Source organism: Myxine glutinosa, chromosome 6 (assembly GCF_964187855.1).
Source record: "Myxine glutinosa chromosome 6, kmMyxGlut1.1, whole genome shotgun sequence".
Lineage (NCBI taxonomy): Eukaryota > Metazoa > Chordata > Myxini > Myxiniformes > Myxinidae > Myxine > Myxine glutinosa.
Genome location: NC_136266.1, coordinates 147,662,158 through 147,684,561, shown reverse-complemented (window position 1 = coordinate 147,684,561; position 22,404 = coordinate 147,662,158). Strand labels below are relative to the sequence as shown.

The 22,404-nt window shown below is 42.6% G+C and overlaps 2 protein-coding genes across 2 annotated transcripts in view; both read left to right on the top strand.

Moving 5' to 3' along the window:
* The window catches only part of LOC137428869 (uncharacterized), a 79,878-nt gene extending 73,691 nt beyond the window's left edge, over positions 1 to 6,187 (top strand). Inside the window, exons 3-4 of the mRNA XM_068118691.2 lie at positions 2,416 to 2,556; positions 2,684 to 6,187. Coding sequence (XP_067974792.2) covers positions 2,416 to 2,556; positions 2,684 to 4,611 — 2,069 coding nt within the window. The 3' untranslated portion in view covers positions 4,612 to 6,187. The remainder of the gene's footprint in view (positions 1 to 2,415; positions 2,557 to 2,683) is intronic.
* The window catches only part of LOC137429473 (uncharacterized), a 483,513-nt gene that overhangs the window by 144,938 nt on the left and 316,171 nt on the right, over positions 1 to 22,404 (top strand). The gene's annotated exons all lie outside the window — the stretch shown is intronic.

The following is a 22,404-nucleotide window of genomic DNA, read 5'->3' as shown; positions in this document are numbered from 1 at the left end:
GCCACGTCAAAATCCAAGATGGCCGCCGCCATGTATGTCTGAACCTTGTGAGCGGAATATCGTGAAAAATAAGCGAAGTACCAACTTCTAATCTGGTGTGTGGGTGTATCTAGGCATAAGGAAGAACGCTATTGAAAATTGGGTCGCCACGTCAAAATCCAAGATGGCCGCCTCCATGTATGTCTGAACCTTGTGAGCGAAATATCATATCATAGCATGTTTTCTGCGTCTTCCACTTTGTCAACTCACATCACTTCACCGACGGGGGACCTAGGCGTAACGCTTGTTTTATAGGTTAATTAAGTGTGTGACAGTAAATGTTAAGGCTGGAATGGTAGCGCCTGCAGTGAACCTTGCAGGAGCTACGGTTTCGGCGGGGGGGGGGGGAGGGGGGGCTGTGTCATGTCTGGGGTAGAGCAAAATCTAGAGCTAGGTAGATCTGTATAGGTAGGTATTCGACTGTCGTGATAGGGACTCTACATGTAATAAGTTCTTTATGTTTAGGCGTTTGTCGGGATAAGATGTATAATAGTGGATCTACCAGGAGATTTGTGTGATAGTTAGATAGGGATTAAAAGATAACGCCCCTGTGAGTCTCACCTGGTCATCAAACCCTTGTCCATGATGGCACTGCAAACCACATAAACGCTTAGTTAGGTCCCTAGCGCAACATTAAATAATTCCTTCCCCCCTGACATGACTTTGGAAGAGAACAAACGGGAATCGGGCTGGAATACCGCCACAATCGGCGACCACCGTTTACACCTCCACAAGGCCTACGAGCCTGGCATAGCACATGCTATGACCGGTGACCACGAATGGGGGGGGGGGGGGGTTGTATTGCCGCAGAGGATGTGACCTGGGTGAGTTGTGGGAGGCTCTGATTGGCTGAGGAGTGCGCCAATGTGACGTCATCAGCAGAGATGCTATCGAGTACCAGACGCCATTTTAGGCAGTTGGCTGCCAGGCGAGTTGAGGGAGTTGAGTTGAGCATTCCCACAGTGCAGTTCAGTTCGGAAGAGTCTGGAGAGAGCGAACTCGGACTTGGCCATAGTGCGCAGTCGCACTTGCGCCCTCTTCCCCTTTTTCGCCATTCGTCTTGGTTCTGAGGTTGTGCTCGTGTTGGAGATCGACGACGCATGGTGCTTTTGGTGCGTTGGAGGCCTTGTGGACTTGGAGCAAGGGACCTCGTGGTGTGCGATCGGGCCGGAAGGAGCGGTGTTGGACGGCAGCGACGAAGACGACTAGAGCCAGATAAGCCGAGCTCCGCGGTTACACTGTACATGACGAGACATTTTATTTTCCTTAATTCAGATTCCTTCGTTTGTAATTGCTATCAGTCGTGTGGGGACGTCCCGATTAGGATATTCATTACCGGCGCGTGCTTTTTCTGTCCTTGCTTTTATTTAATAAATCCTTATATTATTTTCTGTATATATCTGAACGCAGTTTCCTGGGGGTTTGATTTTCATAGCTAAGACTGCGGGGTTCTCGTCGTTTCCCTCCATCCTGCGCGCTTTGATTGGAATCCGCGATTGAGGTTTCGCCTCGGGAGAGTAAAGCCTCGTAATCGGCTATCCGCAACTTTGATGTTAATCGGAGTTGCGTGAGAGGAAACTGGGCTTGTGCTTTCTCTGACTGTTCTCTTTAACTTTCTTTTTTTAATGATCCCAGCTCCAGACATGCAAGTTCCTCGTTCTGTTAAAGCTACTGACAGCTGTTCGTAGCCTAAGCCTGTTGTTAGGCGGTGGGGGGAGTGGTTGAAGAGGCTTGTCCTTTGCTCGAGGCTCTGCCGCACACCAGCTCGCCTGAATTTACTTCACTTTGTCCAAAGTGTGGTTTTCTGAACGATTCTAAAAGGTTCACAGAATTGTCTTCCACACACTCCAAACCCCACATCTGCAACAATATTTTCATTCTGTCTATCTGCTTGGCAGTCAAACGAAATTGCAAATCATTCCAAATAGGAAAATAACTTTTGATAATGACATCATAAAGGACACAAACACCAGTCACAAATAACTAATGTAACATGTTAGATGGAGTGATGCAATAGACACTGTGCAACATCAGTCAATTCCAGAAATTCCCCAAAAAATGAATTTTATACTCTTTATTTTATTCAAATTGAATTAAATACTTGAGCACTGTTGAACACAAATCACCTTCCTGTTATTTCCAATAACCTCCAGTTTATCAATACTTGGACATGTTAAAGAGGGTGGTGAATAAGGGTGATGTTCAAGAATGCTTCAATTGTGCTTCACATTCGGAATTTTTCTTTTTAACAATCTTTAAATATATTATTATATTTAAATTGAAGTATACATTGCATGGCGTAACATATTCTATGAACTCTCGAGATTGTTCTCAATCTCATTTCCCTGCAAAAGACTGACGCTGATTTGTACACAGGTGATGTCCATCCTGTAGATGTGGAAGGCAGACAACACAACAACGATTCATCTGTCACAGAAGATTCAAAATGTGCTTCTCCAAAGGAAGGTTCAGATGATATTCACATGACAAACGGAAGTGTTTCCTGTTTTGCAACTGGTGAGTGGAAATGTAAAAAACGAACATACAATATTTTGTGTTGAGAAAAAATATAAATTTTGGAAAATTGTAAAATATTTTGATTTTTACCAAAAATAAGAAAATGTTGTGTTCTTTGTTTCTGTAGAACAATCAAGAAGTAATATGGGACAAATAAGGTCCAGTCACAGCTTGTCAGTGCGGAAGAAGGCTTTTTTGAAGAAACAATCACGAGATGAAGACCCACTTCCAATAAAGTACAAGTGCGTGTCTGGGCCTCGCAACACCAAGATCAATGTTAAATTAAACAAACACAAAAAGGTTCAAGAAAGGCTAATATGTTATAAGTGTGATGTGTGCAGATTGGATTTTGCTTCAATGAGTAACATGAAAATACACATGAGTATGCACACTGCAAAACGCCCCTTCAGGTGCTCTGTCTGTGACAAAGGTTTCTCGCAAAAAGGCAGTTTGAAATTACATATGATGATCCATACAGGAGAGCGACTTCACAAATGCTCGATATGTGATAAAGGTTTCTTGACAAAAGGCAAATTGAAATTACATTTAAAGATCCATACAGGAGAGCGACCGCACAAATGCTCGATATGTGACAAATGTTTCTCTCAAAAAGGCCATTTGAAATCACATGTGATGATCCATACAGGACAGGCACCTCACAAATGTTCGATATGTGACAAACGTTTCTCTCATAACCACCATTTGAAATTGCACATGATGATCCATACAGGAGAGCGACCTTACAAATGCTCGATATGTAATGAAGGTTTCTCTCAAAACTGCAATTTGAAACAGCACATGTTGATCCATATGGGACAGCGTCAATACAAATGCTCGATATGTGATAAAGGTTTCTCTCGAAAAGGCCATTTGAAATTGCACACGAGAATCCATACAGGAGAGCGACCGCACAAATGCTTGATATGTGACAAAGGTTTCTCTCGAAAAGGCCATTTGAAATTGCACACGAGAATCCATACAGGAGAGCATCCTCACAAATGCTCGATATGTGATAAAGGTTTCTCTGAAAGATGCGATTTTAAATTACATATGAGGATCCATACAGGAGAGCGTCCTTACGAATGCTCGATATGTGATAAAGGTTTCTCTCAAAACGGCAATTTGAAATCACATATGATGATCCATACAGGAGATTGTCCTTACAAATGCTCGATATGCGATAAAGGTTTCTCTCAAAATGGCAATTTGAAATCACATATGAGGATCCATACAGGACACTGTCCTTACAAATGTTCGATATGTGATAAAGGCTTCTCTCAAAAATGCCGTTTGAACGAACATATGATGATCCATACAGGACAGGGACCTCACAAATGCTCAATATGTGACAAAGCTTTCTCTCGAAAATGCCATTTGAAATTGCATGTGATGATCCATACCCGACACTGTCCTTACAAATGCTCGATATGTGACAAAGGCTTCTCTCAAAAAGGCCATTTGAAATTACATGTGATGATCCATACAGGAGAGCGACCGCACAAATGCTCCACATGTGACAAGGCTTTCTCTCGAAAAGCCAGTTTGAAATTTCATATGATGATTCATGCAGGAGAGCATCCTCACAAATGCTCAAAATGCGATAAAGGTTTCAATCAAAAAAGCGATTGGGAATTACATATGAGGATCCATACAGGACAGGGTCCTTACACATGCTCGATATGTGATAAAGGCTTCTCTCAAAAAGGCAGTTTGAAACTACATATGAGGATCCACACAGGATGGCATCCTTACAAATGCTCAATATGTGATAAAGGCTTCTCTCAAAAAGGCAATTTCAAATCACATTTGACAATCCATACTGGAGAGCGACCTTACAAATGCTCAATATGTGATAAAGGTTTTTCTCAAAAAAGCCATTTGAAAAGGCATGTGATGATCCATACAGGAGAACGTCCTCACAAATGCTTGATTTGTGATAAATGTTTCTCTCAAAAAGGAAGTTTGAAATTACATATGATTGTCCATACAGGAGAGCATCCTCACAAACGCAGAATATGTGATAAAGGTTTCTCTCAAAACTGCAATTTGAAATAGCCAATGATGATCCACATGGGACAGCATCAATACAAATGCTGGAAATGTAATAAAGGTTTCTCTGAAAAAAAGCGATCTGGAATTGCATATGAGGATCCATGCAGGAGAACGACCTCACAAATCCTCGACATGTGACAAAGCTTTCTCTCAAAAAGCCAGTTTGAAACTACATATGATGACCCACACAGGAGAGTATCCTCACAAATGCTGGATATGTGATCAAGGTTTTTCTCAAAAAGGCAATTTGAAAACGCATATGATGATCCATACAGAACTGAAATCTGAAATACCACGATCTGAAAAATTAGGTCAAGAGGATTTTAAAATCCTTCAGACCACCAAGACCCCCAAAGTCCCAAAATACCCCAAAGATGCTGAAGACCTTGAAGACGCAAAATACCACAAAGACTGTAAAGACCCTGTCAATCCCAAAATACAACAACAACAAACAACAACAGGCATTTTAAGGCCATTTCCCTGCTAGAGCAGGGGTTAGCCTTAGGTACCCCATGACAATCTTCTCCATTTTGCCCTATTTTCTGCGTCTCCCCTCATTAACCCACTTGCCCACATTTCTTCTTCCACCACCTTTCGCCAAGTCTTTCTCGATCTTCCGCGTCCTCTACTTCCTTCTACATTCATTTCCATCACTCTTCTCAACCAGTCACTTTCATCCTTCTTCAACACATGACCAAACCATCTCAACCTGTTTCTCTTCACAGCATCCATCACAGGCTCTATTCCCATCATCTTTCGCAATTCATCATTTGTCTTCCTCTCTCTCAACGATACTCCGCACATCCACCGAACCATTCGCATTTCCACCCTTTCCAGCCTTCGTTACTGCTCTACGTTCATGACCCATGTCTCGCTCTCATAAATCATAACACTTCTCACACATGCAGCATACACCTTTCTCTTCAGCTTCAACGACACTCCCCTCCTCGTCAGCACGCCACTCGTTCCCGAAACTTCTTCCATGCACATCTCTCTCTCGCAACCGTTGCCGAGTCTGATCCACCTTCTCCATTCAGCATGTCTCCTCGGTAGCAAAATGTTTTCACACCTTCCAGCTTCATGCCGTCTCCAAGATCCTTTTTTTCATGGAGGAAATTTTGAGTTGGATCTTGGGGATAATACAGAGATCCAAAATACCACGAATACCAAAAAGACGCAGAAGACCCATGTGATCATGTTTCAATAACATGTAAATAATAGATGTACTCAGTGTTATTAATCGACGTACTCACGTTTCAATAGCATGTAATTAATGGACGTGCTGCACTCATATTCTTGTAGTATGTATTTAATAGACGTACTCAGTCAGGTTTCAATGGTATGTAATTAATAGACGTACTCTGGTTTTAATTGTACGTAATTAATTAAGGTAATCAGGTTTCAATAGTATGTAATTGGAAGACGTATTAAAGTTTCAATGATATCTTTTTTTATTATGATGGAGCAAACGTATGTGGTTATGTTCGTATATTTGTGACCGAAACGTCTTCTTCTTATTCAAAATTAATTTAACAAATTTCATCATGTTGTTTATATATTAAAGCTAACCGAAAAACCACATTCGTGAATTACCTCCATTCATCAGCGTAACTTCTTTTGTTCGACTTAATTCATTGAGATCGAGATTGTTATATCTCGCGAGGACAAAAGAAAATATCTCGCGAGATCTTGCTGGCAACGGCATGGTTTTTCGAAGCTGTACACGTTCTCCACGTTTTCGAAATTAAGTAATTGTTCACAATTGTATTTTTGTCGAAACTGTATTTATCTTTCGGTGTGTCTACCTATAGTGTGCCTCTCGGAAGATTCTCGGTGTTAGTCTTTCATAAATTAATCGTTTCTGTTTGCCTCGCGTGTGCGGCCTTGTGGCCTGAGGCTTGAAGTCCCGTCGAAGTTTTGTTCACTTAAGCTCTTTCCTTCACTGTTTTTGCTTGGTTCTTAGATTTTTCCCTTCTCCCCCGAACTTCCCCGAACATCGACTCTTTGTCTGACATTTTAAACCCCCCCCCCCCCCCTCCAAAAAAACAAAACAAAAAAAAAAACATTTATTTCCCTTTCTCCACGTGTGCTGTTTGTCTCATCGTGTGCTTCTGTCCATGTGCGCTGTCACCCCGCCCCCATTATCTTCTTGCCTTCCACCTTTTGCCCTGTTCACGTGACTCGTGGTTGTCCCTCCAGGCCCTCTCCCCGTTGCTATTTTGTGAATATAAGATTGTTCTTCACGGTTCTGTTTAAATATGCTTAAACTTTCCCCTGCAATGTTTTATTCAGTGGTATATTACAACACGCTGTTTTTCTTCCTATTTAAAAGGTTCTTTTCAATTTCCTCTTCAACTCATTCCACTTCCAAAAAAAATTCAATCTCATATAATTCTTACTCACTACATGCTCTAAATTCACATTCATTCCACCCCTCCCCTATCATTCTTAAAGGGATCGCCAACTTGAAAATCACAATCAACCCAATTTGTTATAAATGTTCGTCTTTCATTAATCATCAACTTTATAAACTACCTCCTTGCCCCTCCCCTCCCAAACTCCCCCCTTGCCCCTCCCCTCCCAAACTCCTCCCTCTCCCCTCCCCTTCAAAACTCCCCCCCAACCCCTCCCCTTCAAATCTGCCCCCCTCCCATCCCTCTCCAAATCTCCCCCCTCCCCTCCTCCTCAAAGCTGCCTCCTCCCCACTTCATCTCCCTTCTATCTCATACCTCCACCTCCCCCAACCTTCTACTTTCCTCTGCCCCCCCTCAAACAACCCCTCACTGTTCCTCATCCCATCACCATCAAACCTTTCGTCCTCCTCATCTTTCCCTTTGTTGTAACTCTTCTGTAATCTCTGACACACTATCAACTGCTCTCCCTACCTCCCCCTCTCATCCTTCATCTGACCCATACCCCTCCCCTCCCCTGCCCTGCACCCGATGCTCCCCCCCCCCCCTCTCCTCATTAACGGTATGGACCTCAAACATCCGGGGCCTTCGCTCAACCTGACTGATCTCTCAATTCAGGTTGTTTCTGACAATCCAGACTTGATCTGCTTTGTACAAGGACTCGGGAGTCCTTATATGCTGGTGATTCATAAACCTGTATTTGTTCATTGTTTCTGAGTACAGCAATACCCCGTTTTATGCCATTTCAACCAACGTCAAATCCGACTTTACGCCACTCTTCTACAGTAAAGTTCAGTTCAGTGAACGTCATGTGCGACTTTACGTCACTCCTACGGACATGAAAAAAAAGAATTTTTCCTTAAAAATATATTTAAAATAAATAAAATAGTACATAAATTAACAATAAAAGAAGCTACAATAAAAGCTACAATAAAATACAATAAAAAGCACATTAAAAAAATTTAAAAATGTACGTACAGTATACTGTTCGTACGCGTAGCTGCTGGTTCTCATTCAAAACAAAGGCGACGCCATATGCATTTTGTCCTGTGCTGCGATCGCGTGCTTGCTTTGCCTTTCGCTGGTATTTTTGTGATTATTCCTTTACTGTGTCTGTGTTAGCCATGGGTCTAAGAAGGATAGTGCTCGTGTTTCCAAGCGTAATGTGGTATGATGGAAGATAAGTTAAATCTGATTAAAAGGTATGAAAAAGGTGAAAAAGTGTCGGTGATAGCGCATGCCCTAGGGCTGCCACGGTCGACGGTATCGACCATCATTCATGATAGGGAACGTATTCTCACATACGTCACTGAAAAAGCGCCGTCGGCTAAGACTGCTGTCATGAATGTGAAGAGGGGTCAGATTTTCGACGAGATGGAGAGACTCCTTTCGTTGTGGATCGAATGCCAGACCCATGAACGCATACCAACGAGCCAGCTGCTGATACAGGAGAAGGCGAAGTCTTTGTTCCAGGATCTTCTGAAGAAGTACCCGGAGGATAAGGGCACAACCTTCGTTGCAAGCTCTGGATGGTTTGCACGCTTTAAACGGCACTTCAGCTTGCACAACGTCAAGATTCAGGGCGAAGCCGCAGCTGCCGTTTAAGGTGAATAACATAATCTTATTAATTTTATTTATTATTCTTTACAAATTCATTTATTAATTGTGTTCATTACTCATTAAAAAATATGACTAAAATGTGTTTTTAGTGTTCTTTACGGTTTAGCGATAGTTATATACTTTCGCGAGTTATTTACTCTAGTTTTACGGTGTTTGTCTTCATTTTAAGGCATTATGCCCGGTTTACGTCAAAAACCGAGTTACGTCACGGCTTATGGAACCAATTAATGACGTAGGCCGGGGTATTACTGTATACGTGTTTTTTGCTGTAATAAAAATCATACCATGCTTTCTCGTCTTCTGAGAGTAACAAATGCTTCAGATTAAACCACGATAAATGGAGGACAAATTAATGTATTCTTCCACACCACCCAGGTCGAATCTTCTCGATGGGCGCCAAGTGTGGCCGTGAGGCCACGCTCCGAAGGACGATTGGTTGGGGTGAGCGGGTGGCGCTCGGTGATTGATGAGAGTATGACATCAGAGAGAACTTCTTTTTTTTTTCTTTTTTTTTTGTATACAGAATCGAGGCTCGTGAAAGAGCTAACATTTATTTCACAAACAAATCAAACAGACAAACAAAATATATAAAATGAGGGAGTGGTAGACAAGATGGGGAGAGAAGGGGAACCACACAAACACAACATTTGAGAGCAGGGACATCGGGAGATGTGTGGGAGGGAGAGGGCTTGGGGGGAGGAGGCGTGAGAAGGGGGGGGGGGGTGGGAGAAGTATAAAACACAAGGACACCAAGGACCTCCAGGACAGAAGTTGGTATTTCAAAAAAGTGGATTTGGGGTGAAATTAGCGGGGGCAGAAAAGATCAAGGTTTTGGATGGGGGAAGATAAGAGATGGTGGTGAACAGCTGTTTTAAAGACCTGGAGGGAGGAGTGGGATTGAAGAGAGTGTGGGAGTTTGGTCCAGAGGTGGGAGAAAAGAGGAATGAAAGAGTGAAGGTGAGCAGAGAGTCTTGATTTTGGCAGTTTAACCAGAAGAGGGTTGCAGGCAGATCTTGTGCGACCTGTAGGAATATTTGGGGGACAGAGCCCAGAGAGAGCTGGGGGGGGGGGCAAGGCCGGAGAGGAGTCGGTAGAAGACGGAAAGACCACCAACCTGCCTGCGGTGAGTGAGTGAAAGGCCCTTGGAGTTGACTTCATCGCGGGAGATTCCAACGATTCTGAACGCTTTGGTTTCATCAGCGTGAAGACGAGCTAGGTGTGAGGCAGGAGCACCAGCCCAGAGGGGAGAGCAGTATTCCATTGAGCTGTGGATGAAAGCCTTGTATGTGGTGAGGAGCTCAGGTGTGCCAAGGAAGGACTTCGCACGACGGAGGATGCCCAGTCGGCGACTGGCTTTGGAGGCCAGATTTGAAATGTGGTTTTCCCAGGAAAGATCATGGCAGATAGTGAGACCCAAAAGCTTGAGTGACAGAACTTCTTGGAGAGGATTATTCAGAAAGTGGATGGGAGGGTTGTCCAGTCGGTCTTTTCGGAGAGACATCGTAAGAGTGTGAGATTCGTCAGGATTGAAAGACATGTTCCACCTGTTTGCCCAGTCTGTGATTTTGTCCAGGTCTGCAGAGAGTGGGGAGGCTGCAGACTGCCGATCTGAGGGAGGAGGAATGTAGTGACAGAGAGTAGGGTCAACAGCAAAGAGATAGAGAGGATTTTCAAGAGAGTCAGAGAGATCATTGATGAAGACCAGAAAAAGCACAGGGCCCAGAACACTGCCTTGGGGAAATCCAGCCTGAACAGGAAGAGGAGATGAGAGAAACCCATTCAGGGCCACACGTTGACTACAACTAGAGAGGAAGTCCGCCAGCCATGCGTGGAGATTTCCATGGATACCAAAGGAGGAGAGTTTGGTGAGCAGAGCGGGGTGCCTGACCGTATCGAAGGCACGTGATATGTCAATGGAGACAGCTCTAATTTCCTGTTTGGCATTGAGGACCTTCATCCATTGTTGAGAAAGCAGAAGCAGCATGTCCAGAGTAGAGTGACCAGGTCCGAAACCAAATTGATGATCAGAGATCAAGCCATTGGAGAAGAGGAAAGATTTCATATCCGAAGCAATGATGGATTCCATGACTTTGCTGATAATTGGGAGAAGGCTGATTGGTCTGTAGTTGCTGGGATCTGTTTTTGCACCTTTTTTGTGCAAAGTGGTGATGTTGGCTGATTTCCAAGCAGATGGCAGATGACGTTGAGCAAAAGAGAGGGTGAAGAGAACAGAGAGAGGGAGTGAAAGAGCGGAAGAACAGGATTTTAGGACCCGTGGGCTGATGCCGTCAGGTCCAGTTGCAGAATCAGAGTCGAGGGTTGACAGAAACTTTTCCACCTTGTCAGGAGGAAAGGACACAGAGTCCAGGAGCAGCTGGGTACGACTGGGTACGGTGGATACAGAGAGGGATGGGTTTGGGACACAAGATTTAGAGGCAAACACAGAGTTCAGGCATTCAGCTTTTTCACGTGCGGAGTCAGCTGTGTAGCCGTTTGAGGTGAGGGAGGGGATGGAGGGGGAACAAACACCAGAAACAGATTTGACCAGATGCCACCAGGATTTGGAAGAGGGAGACAGATAGGAGAGTTCGGTCTTGAGAACGGAGAGATATTGTTTCCTGGCTCTCCTGAGGGTGGACACACACTTGTTTCGTGCTTTCTGAAAGGAAATGAGATTTCCTTCCGTTGGATTTGCTTTCCAGCAGACGAAGGCAAGTTGTTTCTGGGCAACAGCCTCACCACAACATTCCTTGTACCATGGACGGGAGGAAGGGTATGTCAACTGAAGCCGAGATGGGATAAATCTGTGCATGAGAGAGAGCAATTTACTTTGGAAGAATTCCCAGGATGAGTTGATGTCAGAGGCGGTAGAGATGGGAGACCAGTCCAGATGATTGATGGCTGCTTGAAGACCGTGCCAGTTGGCCTGAGTGAAATGCCAGACTCGTCGATGCTGAGGAGGCTCTCTGAGAATGGTCAAAGAGATGTCCACTTTAACAAGCACATGATCAGACGAGCCGATTAGAGCAGAAGAAGAGCAGCAGACATTTTCAGGGAAGTTAGTCATAACCAAGTCCAGAAGAGAAGATGCTCCGTTGCCTGAGATCCGGGTCGGGAAATTGACAGATTGTGTCAGTCCCAGTGAGTCGCAGAAGTCCTTTGCTGAGGAGCCGTGGCTGGTGAGAGAGGTACCCACACCCAGCCAACTGGCATGGTGACAATTGAAGTCACCACATATGAGGAAGAGAGAGTTGGGATGGGTAGATAGAAGTTGGTCCATATTATCAGACAGCGAGATGTCGATGGAGTCATCACTGTTTGGTGGACGGTACAACACACATATGAACAAAAGGTGGGAGCGAAGCGGAAGCCGTAGCCAAAGGTATTCCTGGGGGTGAGGTGGAGAGAGGGCAGTGCAGGGCGAGTGAGGAAGAGAGTTTTTTTTATAAAGATAGCAACCCCACCTCCAGGACGAGGCTCAGGTCCATCATACTGGAGGAGGGAGTAACCTGGGAGAGATACCAAGGAATCAGGGACATCATGAAGGAGGAAAGTTTCTGTTTAGCAGATCACGTCTGGTTTGTCAGAAGCAACCTGTATGGAGAGATCAGTCAAGTTTGAGCGAAGGCCCCGGATGTTTGAGGTCCATACCGTTAATGAAGAGGAAGGGGGAGCATCGGATGCAGAACAGGGGGCGGGGAGGGGTAGGGTAAGATGTGGAAGAGGAGGAAGTGGTAGGGAGAGCTGTTGAAGGTGTGTCAGAGATTTCAGAATAGCTTGGAGAAAGGGAAGAATGGGGCGGACAAAAGGTTTGATCGTGATTGGGTGAGGCACAGTGAGGTGTTATTTGAGGAGGGGGAAGTGCGAGGCAGAAGGTTGGGGGAGATGAAGGTGAAAGTTGGAAGGGGGAAGAAGCAGGGAGGATGCTTTGAGGAGGAGGGGTGAGAGGGGAGTCTAGGAGGGGAGGAGCGAGGGAGTGTCTCGGAGGGGAGGGGTGTGGGGGGAGTTTAGGGGGCAAGGGGGGAGATTTGAAAGGGATGGGTGATGGGGAAGGTTTGGAGGGGAGGGGGAAGATTTGAAAGAGATGGGTGTTGGGGAAGATTTGGAGGGGAGGGGCAAGGGCGTAGATTTGGAGGGGAGGGGTGATGGGGAAGTTTTGGAGGGAAGGGGTGATGGGGAAGATGAGGAGGGGAGGGGCAAGGGGGAAGATTTGAAAGGGATGGGTGATGGGGAAGATTTGGAGGGGAGGGGCAAGGGGGAAGATTTGAAAGAGATGGGTGATGGGTAAGATTTGGAGGGGAGGGGCAAGGGGGTAGATTTGGAGGGGAGGGGTGATGGGGAAGTTTTGGAGGGGAGGGGTGATGGGGAAGTTTTGGAGGGAAGGGGTGATGGGGAAGATTTGGAGGGGAGGGGTGAGATTGGATTTTATAAAGTGTACGATTAAGGCCAAAAAAAAAAAGAAACATGTTTAGCGTCCTGCCTTTTTGAAAAAAGGAGGAGGAGGCACCTTTTTTATTATTATTCAAAATGGCCGCCAGGCTCATTTTTCCCAAGATGGTCGCCTGCTGTTTTGTTTCTTTAGATTTGAAATACATGTAGAATGTTTGGGTCTTGACGATCTGTGTTGACAAAATACAACATGTACTGAGTAACATATTAATAAAAGACTCGTAAAAGAGACCATTTCATATATTTGCATACTGTACTTTGTTTTCTTTTGTGTCTTTATACAGGTATACAGAAAAATTAAAGATGATATTTGCAAACAATATCTTACCTATTTTATTATTACAATACAATAATGTATCTAAATGCATTTTACATTATATTTCATTATTTCTCAACCATATCTTCTTCCTAACATGGTAAAGCTACATGTACTCTACTTTGCAAATGTTTTTTGTTTACTTTTTGAATTTTAAATACTAAAATACCTTCCAGTTCTGTGTTCATTCCTACTAACAAAACAAAAGTATCTCATCCATTGCATGTATTTGATTTTATCTGTTGTTGAATCTGACAGAAAGCTGATTGAGAGGCCATGTTCAAAATTTGCATTTGCATTGTTTCAATCAAATTTCTTTTGCTATGGGGCAAAACTTGTGGTTAATCTTTAATTATAAATCGTTATAAAAAATTATTAATAGAGTATTACTCTCAATATAGCCAAAGTTTCTTTATGATTCCCAGTATTCTCTCATGTTTCTGGTCTGTCAAAAAAAAAAAACAGGAAGCGGGCGGGGATGCTAAACATGAATATTTTTTTATTTGGCCTAATGGGAAACGAACATTTATTGCAAGGTGAGTTTCTTGTAACCTTCGAGTCAAAAATATGTTTGAGGACGCTGAAGGAGGGGTGGAGTGCAGGAGAGTTTCGGGAATGTAGAAAAGAGGAACTGTAAGAGATGGAATTTTTTTTTGGAATGAATAGTTTTGGTGAGCAAGTCGAAAGCGTCCTTTTATAGAAGAAGAAGAAAAAGGTGTTATAATATACGACAGAATACAGTTCTTCAGGGGAAAGTATAAACATTTTTAAATTGAGCAGTGAAAACTATCTGGGGAAATGGGAGGTGAAACACGTGATCGAAGAACGAACAAACGAAATATTTTTATTCGTTCACTGAAATAAAAATTTTTGGGGGTTTTTTTTTTTTTTGAGTTGAGATTTTAAACAAGGAAGTATGGGGTGAAAGACTGGGACAAAAAGAGAGAAAGAAAGTAATTGCAGCACAATCGACGGACCGCTGAGAGAAAAACAAAGCCTCAAGGTCGGACACGGTAGCCTACTAGGCCTCAAAATACGCGACACAAATTAACCAACGATTTTGTATACATGTATGAAAAATTAACACCGAGAATCTTACTAAAGACACACTATAGGTACACACACCGAAAGATAGATACAGTTTCGACAAAAACACAATTGTGAAAAATTACTTAACTTCGAAAGCGTGAGCGCATGGACAGCTTCGAAAAGATGTGACCGCGCCGACCATTCTGATGTATGAGTAAAAAAGGACATGTCCCACCATTCTCTCTCTCTCGGTTCCTGGTGTTCATGGAAGGCCGACGCATTTGCATGCTCTCTGCACTCGGCTTCGTCATGAACAGGCATTTTGCATGTTCTCTCTGTCCTGGGGTTTCATTGCGAGCGGACGCATTCCCTGTCTCTCTCTTGGTGATGGCTTCGTGAGAGCTGCTCTTAGTGGTGTGTGCGCTTGAGAAACAGCAGAGCTTTGTGGAACAAACGGAGGAGGAAGGAGTTTTGCCACCGCTTCACGGGTCGGTGGCTGCTCTGGGCACGACCGCACGCCATCTTGCCATCTTGTGCGGTGGTTCAGGGACCGGTCAAAGACGCCAGGCGGAGTATCGGCCAATGCACCACTCTACGCATTTGTTTTCATTTATTATTCCATTGTGCTGCATGCGAGTCTGTGTGGGGCGCCCCTCTTCGGAATTCGATTTTACAGTACATTCATTTTTGTACACCGCACCTTTCTTATGCCATTTCCAGGCGCTGCATAACATCATCGCCGGGCACCGAAGGGGCTCGGCAATGACGCACGATGAAAGGGTGTACTCAGTTTTCACTCTGGTTGTTTTCTTGACTTTCTTGTTTTCTTGTGTTCTTGTTATCTTGCCAAAACGAAGTTTTTGCAAGATGTATCAGTCAGCTTGTATGTTTGTTTGTTTGTTTGTTTGTTTTTTTGTTTGTTTTTTTGTTTGTGGTTAATCATTTTTTTTTCACGTTTAGATCACTCTGTAGACCACAGTTATTATTGGAAACTCCTGTAACTTCGCATATCAGAGTCCTATAGAGATACCCTTCAGCACACAAAATTTTGAAGGTCAAGGTCAAAGGTCAAGGTCACTTTGCGGTCAATCATGGAGGTCAACGAAACCCTTATTTTTTGAGTAACTTTGATCTTATGATCTCCAAACTTGGTGGGTATATAGGGTGTGGTATGGCGCTCAGCTGATTCGTTTTTGGTGTCGATCGGCCTTGACCTTCAAGGTCATTTTGAAGGTCATTCATTTGTTTGTGGTTAATCATTTTTTTTCACGTTTAGATCACTCTGTAGACCACAGTTATTATTGGAAACTCCTGTAACTTCGCATATCAGAGTCCTATAGAGATACCCTTCAGCACACAAAAATTTGAAGGTCAAGGTCAAAGGTCAAGGTCACTTTGTGGTCAATCATGGAGGTCGACGAAACACTAATTTTTTGAGTAACTTTGATCGGATCGTCTCCAAACTTCATGGGAATCTAGTATATGGTCCGGCGCTCAGCTGATTAGTTTTTGGTGGCGATCGGCCTTGACCTTCATGGTTAGCGCTGGAGGTCGAAAATTATTGACCCCAAGGTCAAATTTCGAAATCGTAGGTACCATATCGAGTAATACCTCATATGAATGCCCTTGATGAGTGCTTCCCAGATCTGTAAACAGTTTGACGCTATGACGTCATTTGATGACGTCATGATGAAAAAACGGAATTTTCATGAAAAAATTATTTCCTCAGTTCTCATCAAAATCTTTCAATATTTCATGTGCGTTGGTCATGAAGACATACTATTCACCATACGAAATTATTAAGGTCAAGGTCAAATGGCAAGATACGGTTCACCCTGTGGGTGACATATGTTCATTTTCTTGTTGTCTTGTTTGTCCGGGCGATATCTCAGCCATCCTTTGAGTTGGGAAGCTGAAATTTCGGCACAATAGTGAGCAAGTACTTTGTCAAAAACTGTATTTTTTGATTTTTGATTTATCAATTACTTGATGAGTTATTTAATTATTAGCGATTAATTAAGTACTTATTTATTTCCTTTCTCTTCTGGCCATGATCTCAGGCACCTTCTGAGTTAGGAAGATGATATTTGGACATGCCAATGACAAAGTGATTTGGCTGGAAAAGAAATTTTTGATTTATGGATTAATCAATTATTCGATCAATGACTAAAAATGTTTTTTTTTTAAAGTTACAGATTCTGATGAAATGGTGGTGGTTTATGTGTTCTATTAGCGAATTGATTAATTATTTCATTTTTTTATGATTATTATTTATTTATTTTCATTATTAATTATTTCTTTATTTTATTTCTCATCTGGGCAATATCTCAGGCACCTTTGGAGCTAAGGAGCTGATATTTGGACATGACAATGACCAAGTGATTTGGCTGTAAAGGGTGTTTTTGATTTATTGATTAATTAATTAATCGATTAATTGCTTAATTATTCGATGAATGACCCAATTAATTTAAAAAATTTAAGTTACACATTCGGATGAAATGGTGGTGGTTTATGTATTCTATTAGCCAATTGATTAACTATTTAATTTTTTTATGATTATTATTTATATATTTTCATTATTAATCATTTATTTATTTTTCTTTCTCATCTGAGCAATATCTCAGGCACCTTTTGAGCTAGGAAGCTAATATTTGGACATGACAGTTACCAAGTAATGTCACTATAAAGGCTATTTTTGATTTATTGATTAAGCATTTGACGGTTTTTCGAAGCTGTTCCATGATCTTCACGCACGCTTGAAGTTAAGTAATTGTTCACAATTGTATTTTTGTCGAAACTGTATTTATCTTACGTGTGTGTACCTGTAGTGTGTCCCTCGGAAGATTCTCGATGTTAATCTTTCATACCTGTATAAAATAGTCGAGTATTTCATGCCGCGCGGTCTAGTTGAAGCTTCCCACCTTGAGGCTTGGTTCTCTCCAGGCATACAAAGTGAAGTTATTTTTCCATTCGTGTGTTTGTCAAATTTCAACTCGTTATTTTATCGTCTATGCGTTATTGTACACCGCACCTTTCCTGTGCCATTTCCAGGCATTGCAAATCGTCATTGATGGGCACCAAAGGGGGCTCGGCAGTGACGCACGCTGAAAGGGAGTACTCAGTTTTCACTCTGGTTGTTGTACACCGCACCTTTCCTATGCCATCTGCAGGCATTGCAAAACATCATTGCTGGGCACCGAAGGGAGCTCGGCAGTGACGCACGCTGAAAGGGAGTACTCAGTTTTCACTCTGGTTGTTTGTTTTTGCACACCGCACCTTTCCTATGCCATCTCCAGGCATTGCAAATCGTCATTGCTGGGCACCGAAGGGGGCTCGGCAGTGACGCACGCTGAAAGGGAGTACTCAGTTTTCACTCTGGTTGTTTGTTTTTTGTACACCGCACCATTCCTATGCCATCTCCAGGCATTGCAAATCGTCATTGCCGGGCACCGAAGGGGGCTCGGCAGTGACGCACGCTGAAAGGGAGTACTCCGTTTTCACTCTGGTTGTTTGTTTTTTGTACACCGCACCATTCCTATGCCATCTCCAGGCATTGCAAATCGTCATTGCCGGGCACCGAAGGGGGCTCGGCAGTGACGCACGCTGAAAGGGAGTACTCAGTTTTCACTCTGGTTGTTTGTTTGTTTTCTTGCTTTCTTGTTGTACACCGCACCTTTCCTATGCCATCTCCAGGCATTGCAAATCGTCATTGCCGGGCACCGAAGGGGGCTCGGCAGTGACGCACGCTGAAAGGGAGTACTCAGTTTTCACTCTGGTTGTTTTCTTTCTTGTTTTCTTGTTTGTTTGTTTGTCCGGGCGATGTCTCAGCCATCCTTTGAGCTGGGAAGCTGAAATTTCGGCACAATAGTGAGCAAGTCCTTTGTCAAAAACGTTATTTTTTGTTTTTTGATTAATCAATTAATTGAGGAGTTATTTAATTATTAGCGATTAATAAAGTACTTACAGACTTGGCATTTAATATGGAATATTTTTTTTGTGGGGGTGAACTTACTTTTCAAGATGTCTTAGAACCAAAAGTTCATTGGAATTATGTTGAAATTATTCTCGATTTTGTTAATGTGACCTTTAAAAGAAACAAAAACCACATTTGACATTTCGAAACAAATAAATTGATCCTTGAAAGTGATGTAAACTGATATCGAACTCAATTCACGGACAGTACTGTGTTAAACTTCTGTACGTTTTCCAGAAGTATCTCTTTATTTTGCACATTAGCCAAATTTTTTATAACAAAAACAAAAGTTAAATTACGACTGGGATTACGGACAGTAAAATTACAGTTCAGTACTTCGTGTAACCCCCACGAGCATTCAAGAGAGCACGTAGACGTTGAGGCATGCTGTTCACGAGATTTGCCAAGGTTTGGACAGGAATCGCTTGCCATGCAGTGACAATAGCCTGCTGCAATTCACGCACAGAGGTCGGCTGCTGGTCCAAGTGGTCGATTTGACGCGTTAATTCTGCCCACAAGTTCTCTATCGGATTCATATCCGGGGACATGGCAGGCCACTCCACATGCTCTACACCACGGTCAGCAAGACAGTGTTGGATCATGCGAGCACGATGAGGCCGTGCATTGTCATCTTGGAAGACAAAGTTTCCTCGAAAGGCTGCACGAGCAAATGGAAGCAATGTTTCTTCGAGAATGGCCCTGTACTTTAACTGGTTCAGGTTTCCATTCAGAACAACCAGGTCAGTTTTGCCCTCTGCATGAAAAGCAGCCCAAACGGTCACCCCACCACCTCCAGCTTGGACTCTTGGCACTATACAATCTTTGTTGTAGGCTTCATGCACTTGTCTGCGCACTCGGACGTGGCCATCTTGACGATAGACCAGAAATCTAGACTCGTCACTGAAGATCACGTGATTCCAGTGTCCTGGCTGCCATTGACGGTGCTCTGTGGCCCACTGCAATCGGCGCTGGCGGTGTTGTCTGGTCAGGCGCAGCTTTCTCAGGAGACGCCTGGCACGATAGCCTGCTTGAACCAGTCGTTGGTTGACTAGCCTTCTGGATACAGGCACATTTGTAAGTTGCTGCCACTCAGCCCTATGCCGATTAGCTGACTTGGTACGGCCATTGCGGACTAACCGGTGCAGCTGGCGATCATCCCGCCTTGTGGTTCTGCGGGGATGTCCTGGCCTCCTTATTGGAGTAGGGACACCCCTCTGAGCATTTCGTTTCAGGATCTTTGACACCTGACCTTGAGTGATGCCATACTGCCGAGCAATAGCACGCTGTTTCATGCCGTAATTTCGTAAAGCCACCACTCCATGACAAACAGCATTGTCGAGTTGACGGACCATCTCCAGAGGAAGCGGCAATAACTTTTGGAGACGTGCAGCAGTTGTTTTCCACGAATACAGAACGCAACAACCCTTGTATACCCGACTGTGAAGCCAATCATCAAATGCACCTATCCGTACATTTTGCCACGCCACCTGTGATATAATCCTGTTGTTGACTTCTTGCTGTGACAGACAATCAGTGACATGGTTCTTTTAACAAATAAATCGCCAAAGTGTAAAAGAAACTCACCAGATTGATATACTGAGTTAAGAAAGTAAACCCAAGTCAAGAAAAAAAAAATATTCCATATTAAATGCCAAGTCTGTATTTAATTAATCAAATTTCCTTTCTCTTCTGACCATTAACTCAGGCACCTTTTGAGTTATGAAGCTGATATTTTGACATGCCAATGACCATGAGATTTGGCTGCAAAGGCTATTTTTGATTTATTAATTAATCAATTAATCGATTAATTCTTTAATTATTGGATTAATGACTAAAAAAAATTATTTTTTTTTAAGTTGCAGATTCTGATGAAATGGTGGTGGTTTATGTGTTCTATGACCGAATTGATTAATAATTTAATTTTTTAATAATTATTATTTATTTATTTTCATTATTAATCATTTATTTATTTTCTTTCTCATTTGGCCAATATCTCAGGCACCTTTTGAGCTCGGAAGCTAATATTTGGACATGAGTGACCAAGTGATGTGGCTATCAAGGATATTTTTGATTCATTGATTAATCAATTAATCAATTAATCGATTAATTATTTATTTATTCCATTAATTACTTTAAAAAAAAAAAGTCAGTTAAAGATTCTGATGAAATGGTGGTGGTTTATGTGTTCTGTGATCGAATTGATTAATAATTTAATTTTTTAATGATTATTATTTATTTGTTTTCATTATTAATCATTTATTTATTTTCTTTCTCATTTGGCCAATATCTCAGGCACCTTTTGAGCTGGGAAGCTAATATTTGGACATGACAGTGACCAAGTGATGTGGCTATCAAGGATATTTTTGATTTATTGATTAATCATTTAATCGATTTATTATTTATTGATTAATTTATTAATTATTTAATTTTTTATTAATGGCTTATTTAATTAAATTTCTAAAAGATACATCTTCTGATGAAGCACGAGTGGTTTAGTTATGCCATGAGCCAATTGATTAAGAAAATATTTTATGATAATCTTTTATTGATTTCAGTTATGCAATTGATCAATCAAATATTGTGCACCTCTTCTTCCAAATACAGTCTCTATGAGCTGCACGGTGGTATTGCCGGGCACCAGAGGCTTACAGTGTGCGGTATACAGTGTGCAACGAAATCTCTCACTGTGCTGAGGATTATGATGGAGCGTTGTGGTGTGTAATTTCATTGAAATTACGTGTGTAGTTTCTGAGAAGAAAGCAAATACCCATCACTGCCAGAGGCGCCCCGGCATTGCCGCTCTGGAGGCTATTTAATTATTTGGCATGGGGGCGGTGTACTTTGAATGTATCGGTACTTGTTGTTATCCTGGTTTGTTTTCATCAAATTCACTCTTTATTGCATTTCTGTGTCGTGCCTGTCTTGCACGTTTATTTGTTGTGGGGATCGGATAACCCCTGTGCCGCGCCCGTTCATGCAGGTAAGGCCTCACTGCCCTCCACTACCCCCCCCGCCCACCCCCTTCCACCCTGCGCGTGCACAAGGTACCACCCATAGTTGGGTATACGCCTCAGAGTTAAAGCTCGTTTGGTCATCTGTTGCCCTGATGTCTTCATTATGGTGTGCACAGGGCATAACATAATCATAAGACTTTAAACAAAGAAAGAAAAAACAACCTATTTTGGGGGACAACCTACTTCCTCCCCCAAACCCATATACCTCCTAAGACCCCAATTTTTCTAATGCCTTGAACAAACATTGGTACATCATGGGTGATTAAGGTTGTGGTGAAGTTTTATCGAAATTACGTGTGTAGTTTCTGAGAAGAAAGCAAATACCTATTTTTGGGGGGCAACCCCCCGTAGTCCCACAAAGGGGCAGATTTTTTTTTATGCAGTGAACATACTTTGGGACATCATGGATGGTGAAGGTTGTGGTCAAGTTTCATCAAAACTAGTCAGGTTCACGATGTTTTTCGTTCAAAATTTTGGTAGATTAGCAAAACTATACATTTTTGGAATATTCAGAGCATGAGAAATCCAAAAATTAATGTTTACATTTGCGTAGACACCTTTGCGAAAATGACACTCAGGACAGTGATGAAGATCTGTAAAAGCGTATTCCTGAACGGTATAGACCGAGTAGATCCTGTGTATAGGACTTATAGTTCAATCTGATACTAACAAGGCTGCTTTCTTGCTTTATAAACCCAAACCTATAACTTCAAAGGACTTGCAATATCATGTATTATGTAATCCAGTTATATCACAAATATAAAGACAATGGTTTTCAATTACCTTTGTATGTTGCTTTTCTATAATCCCGAGCACGATTTTGAGGCCTTTATTGGATTCCTTGACCCAGAAAACATCGGATGAGCATATTTCATTAAGTTTCTAGGTTGACGAGAAGCCGAGATAGCGCAAAATATGTATTTTATGGCGGCCATTTTGAAAATCCAAAATCTGTGTCTGTGCAAATGCCAACATTGATTTTCG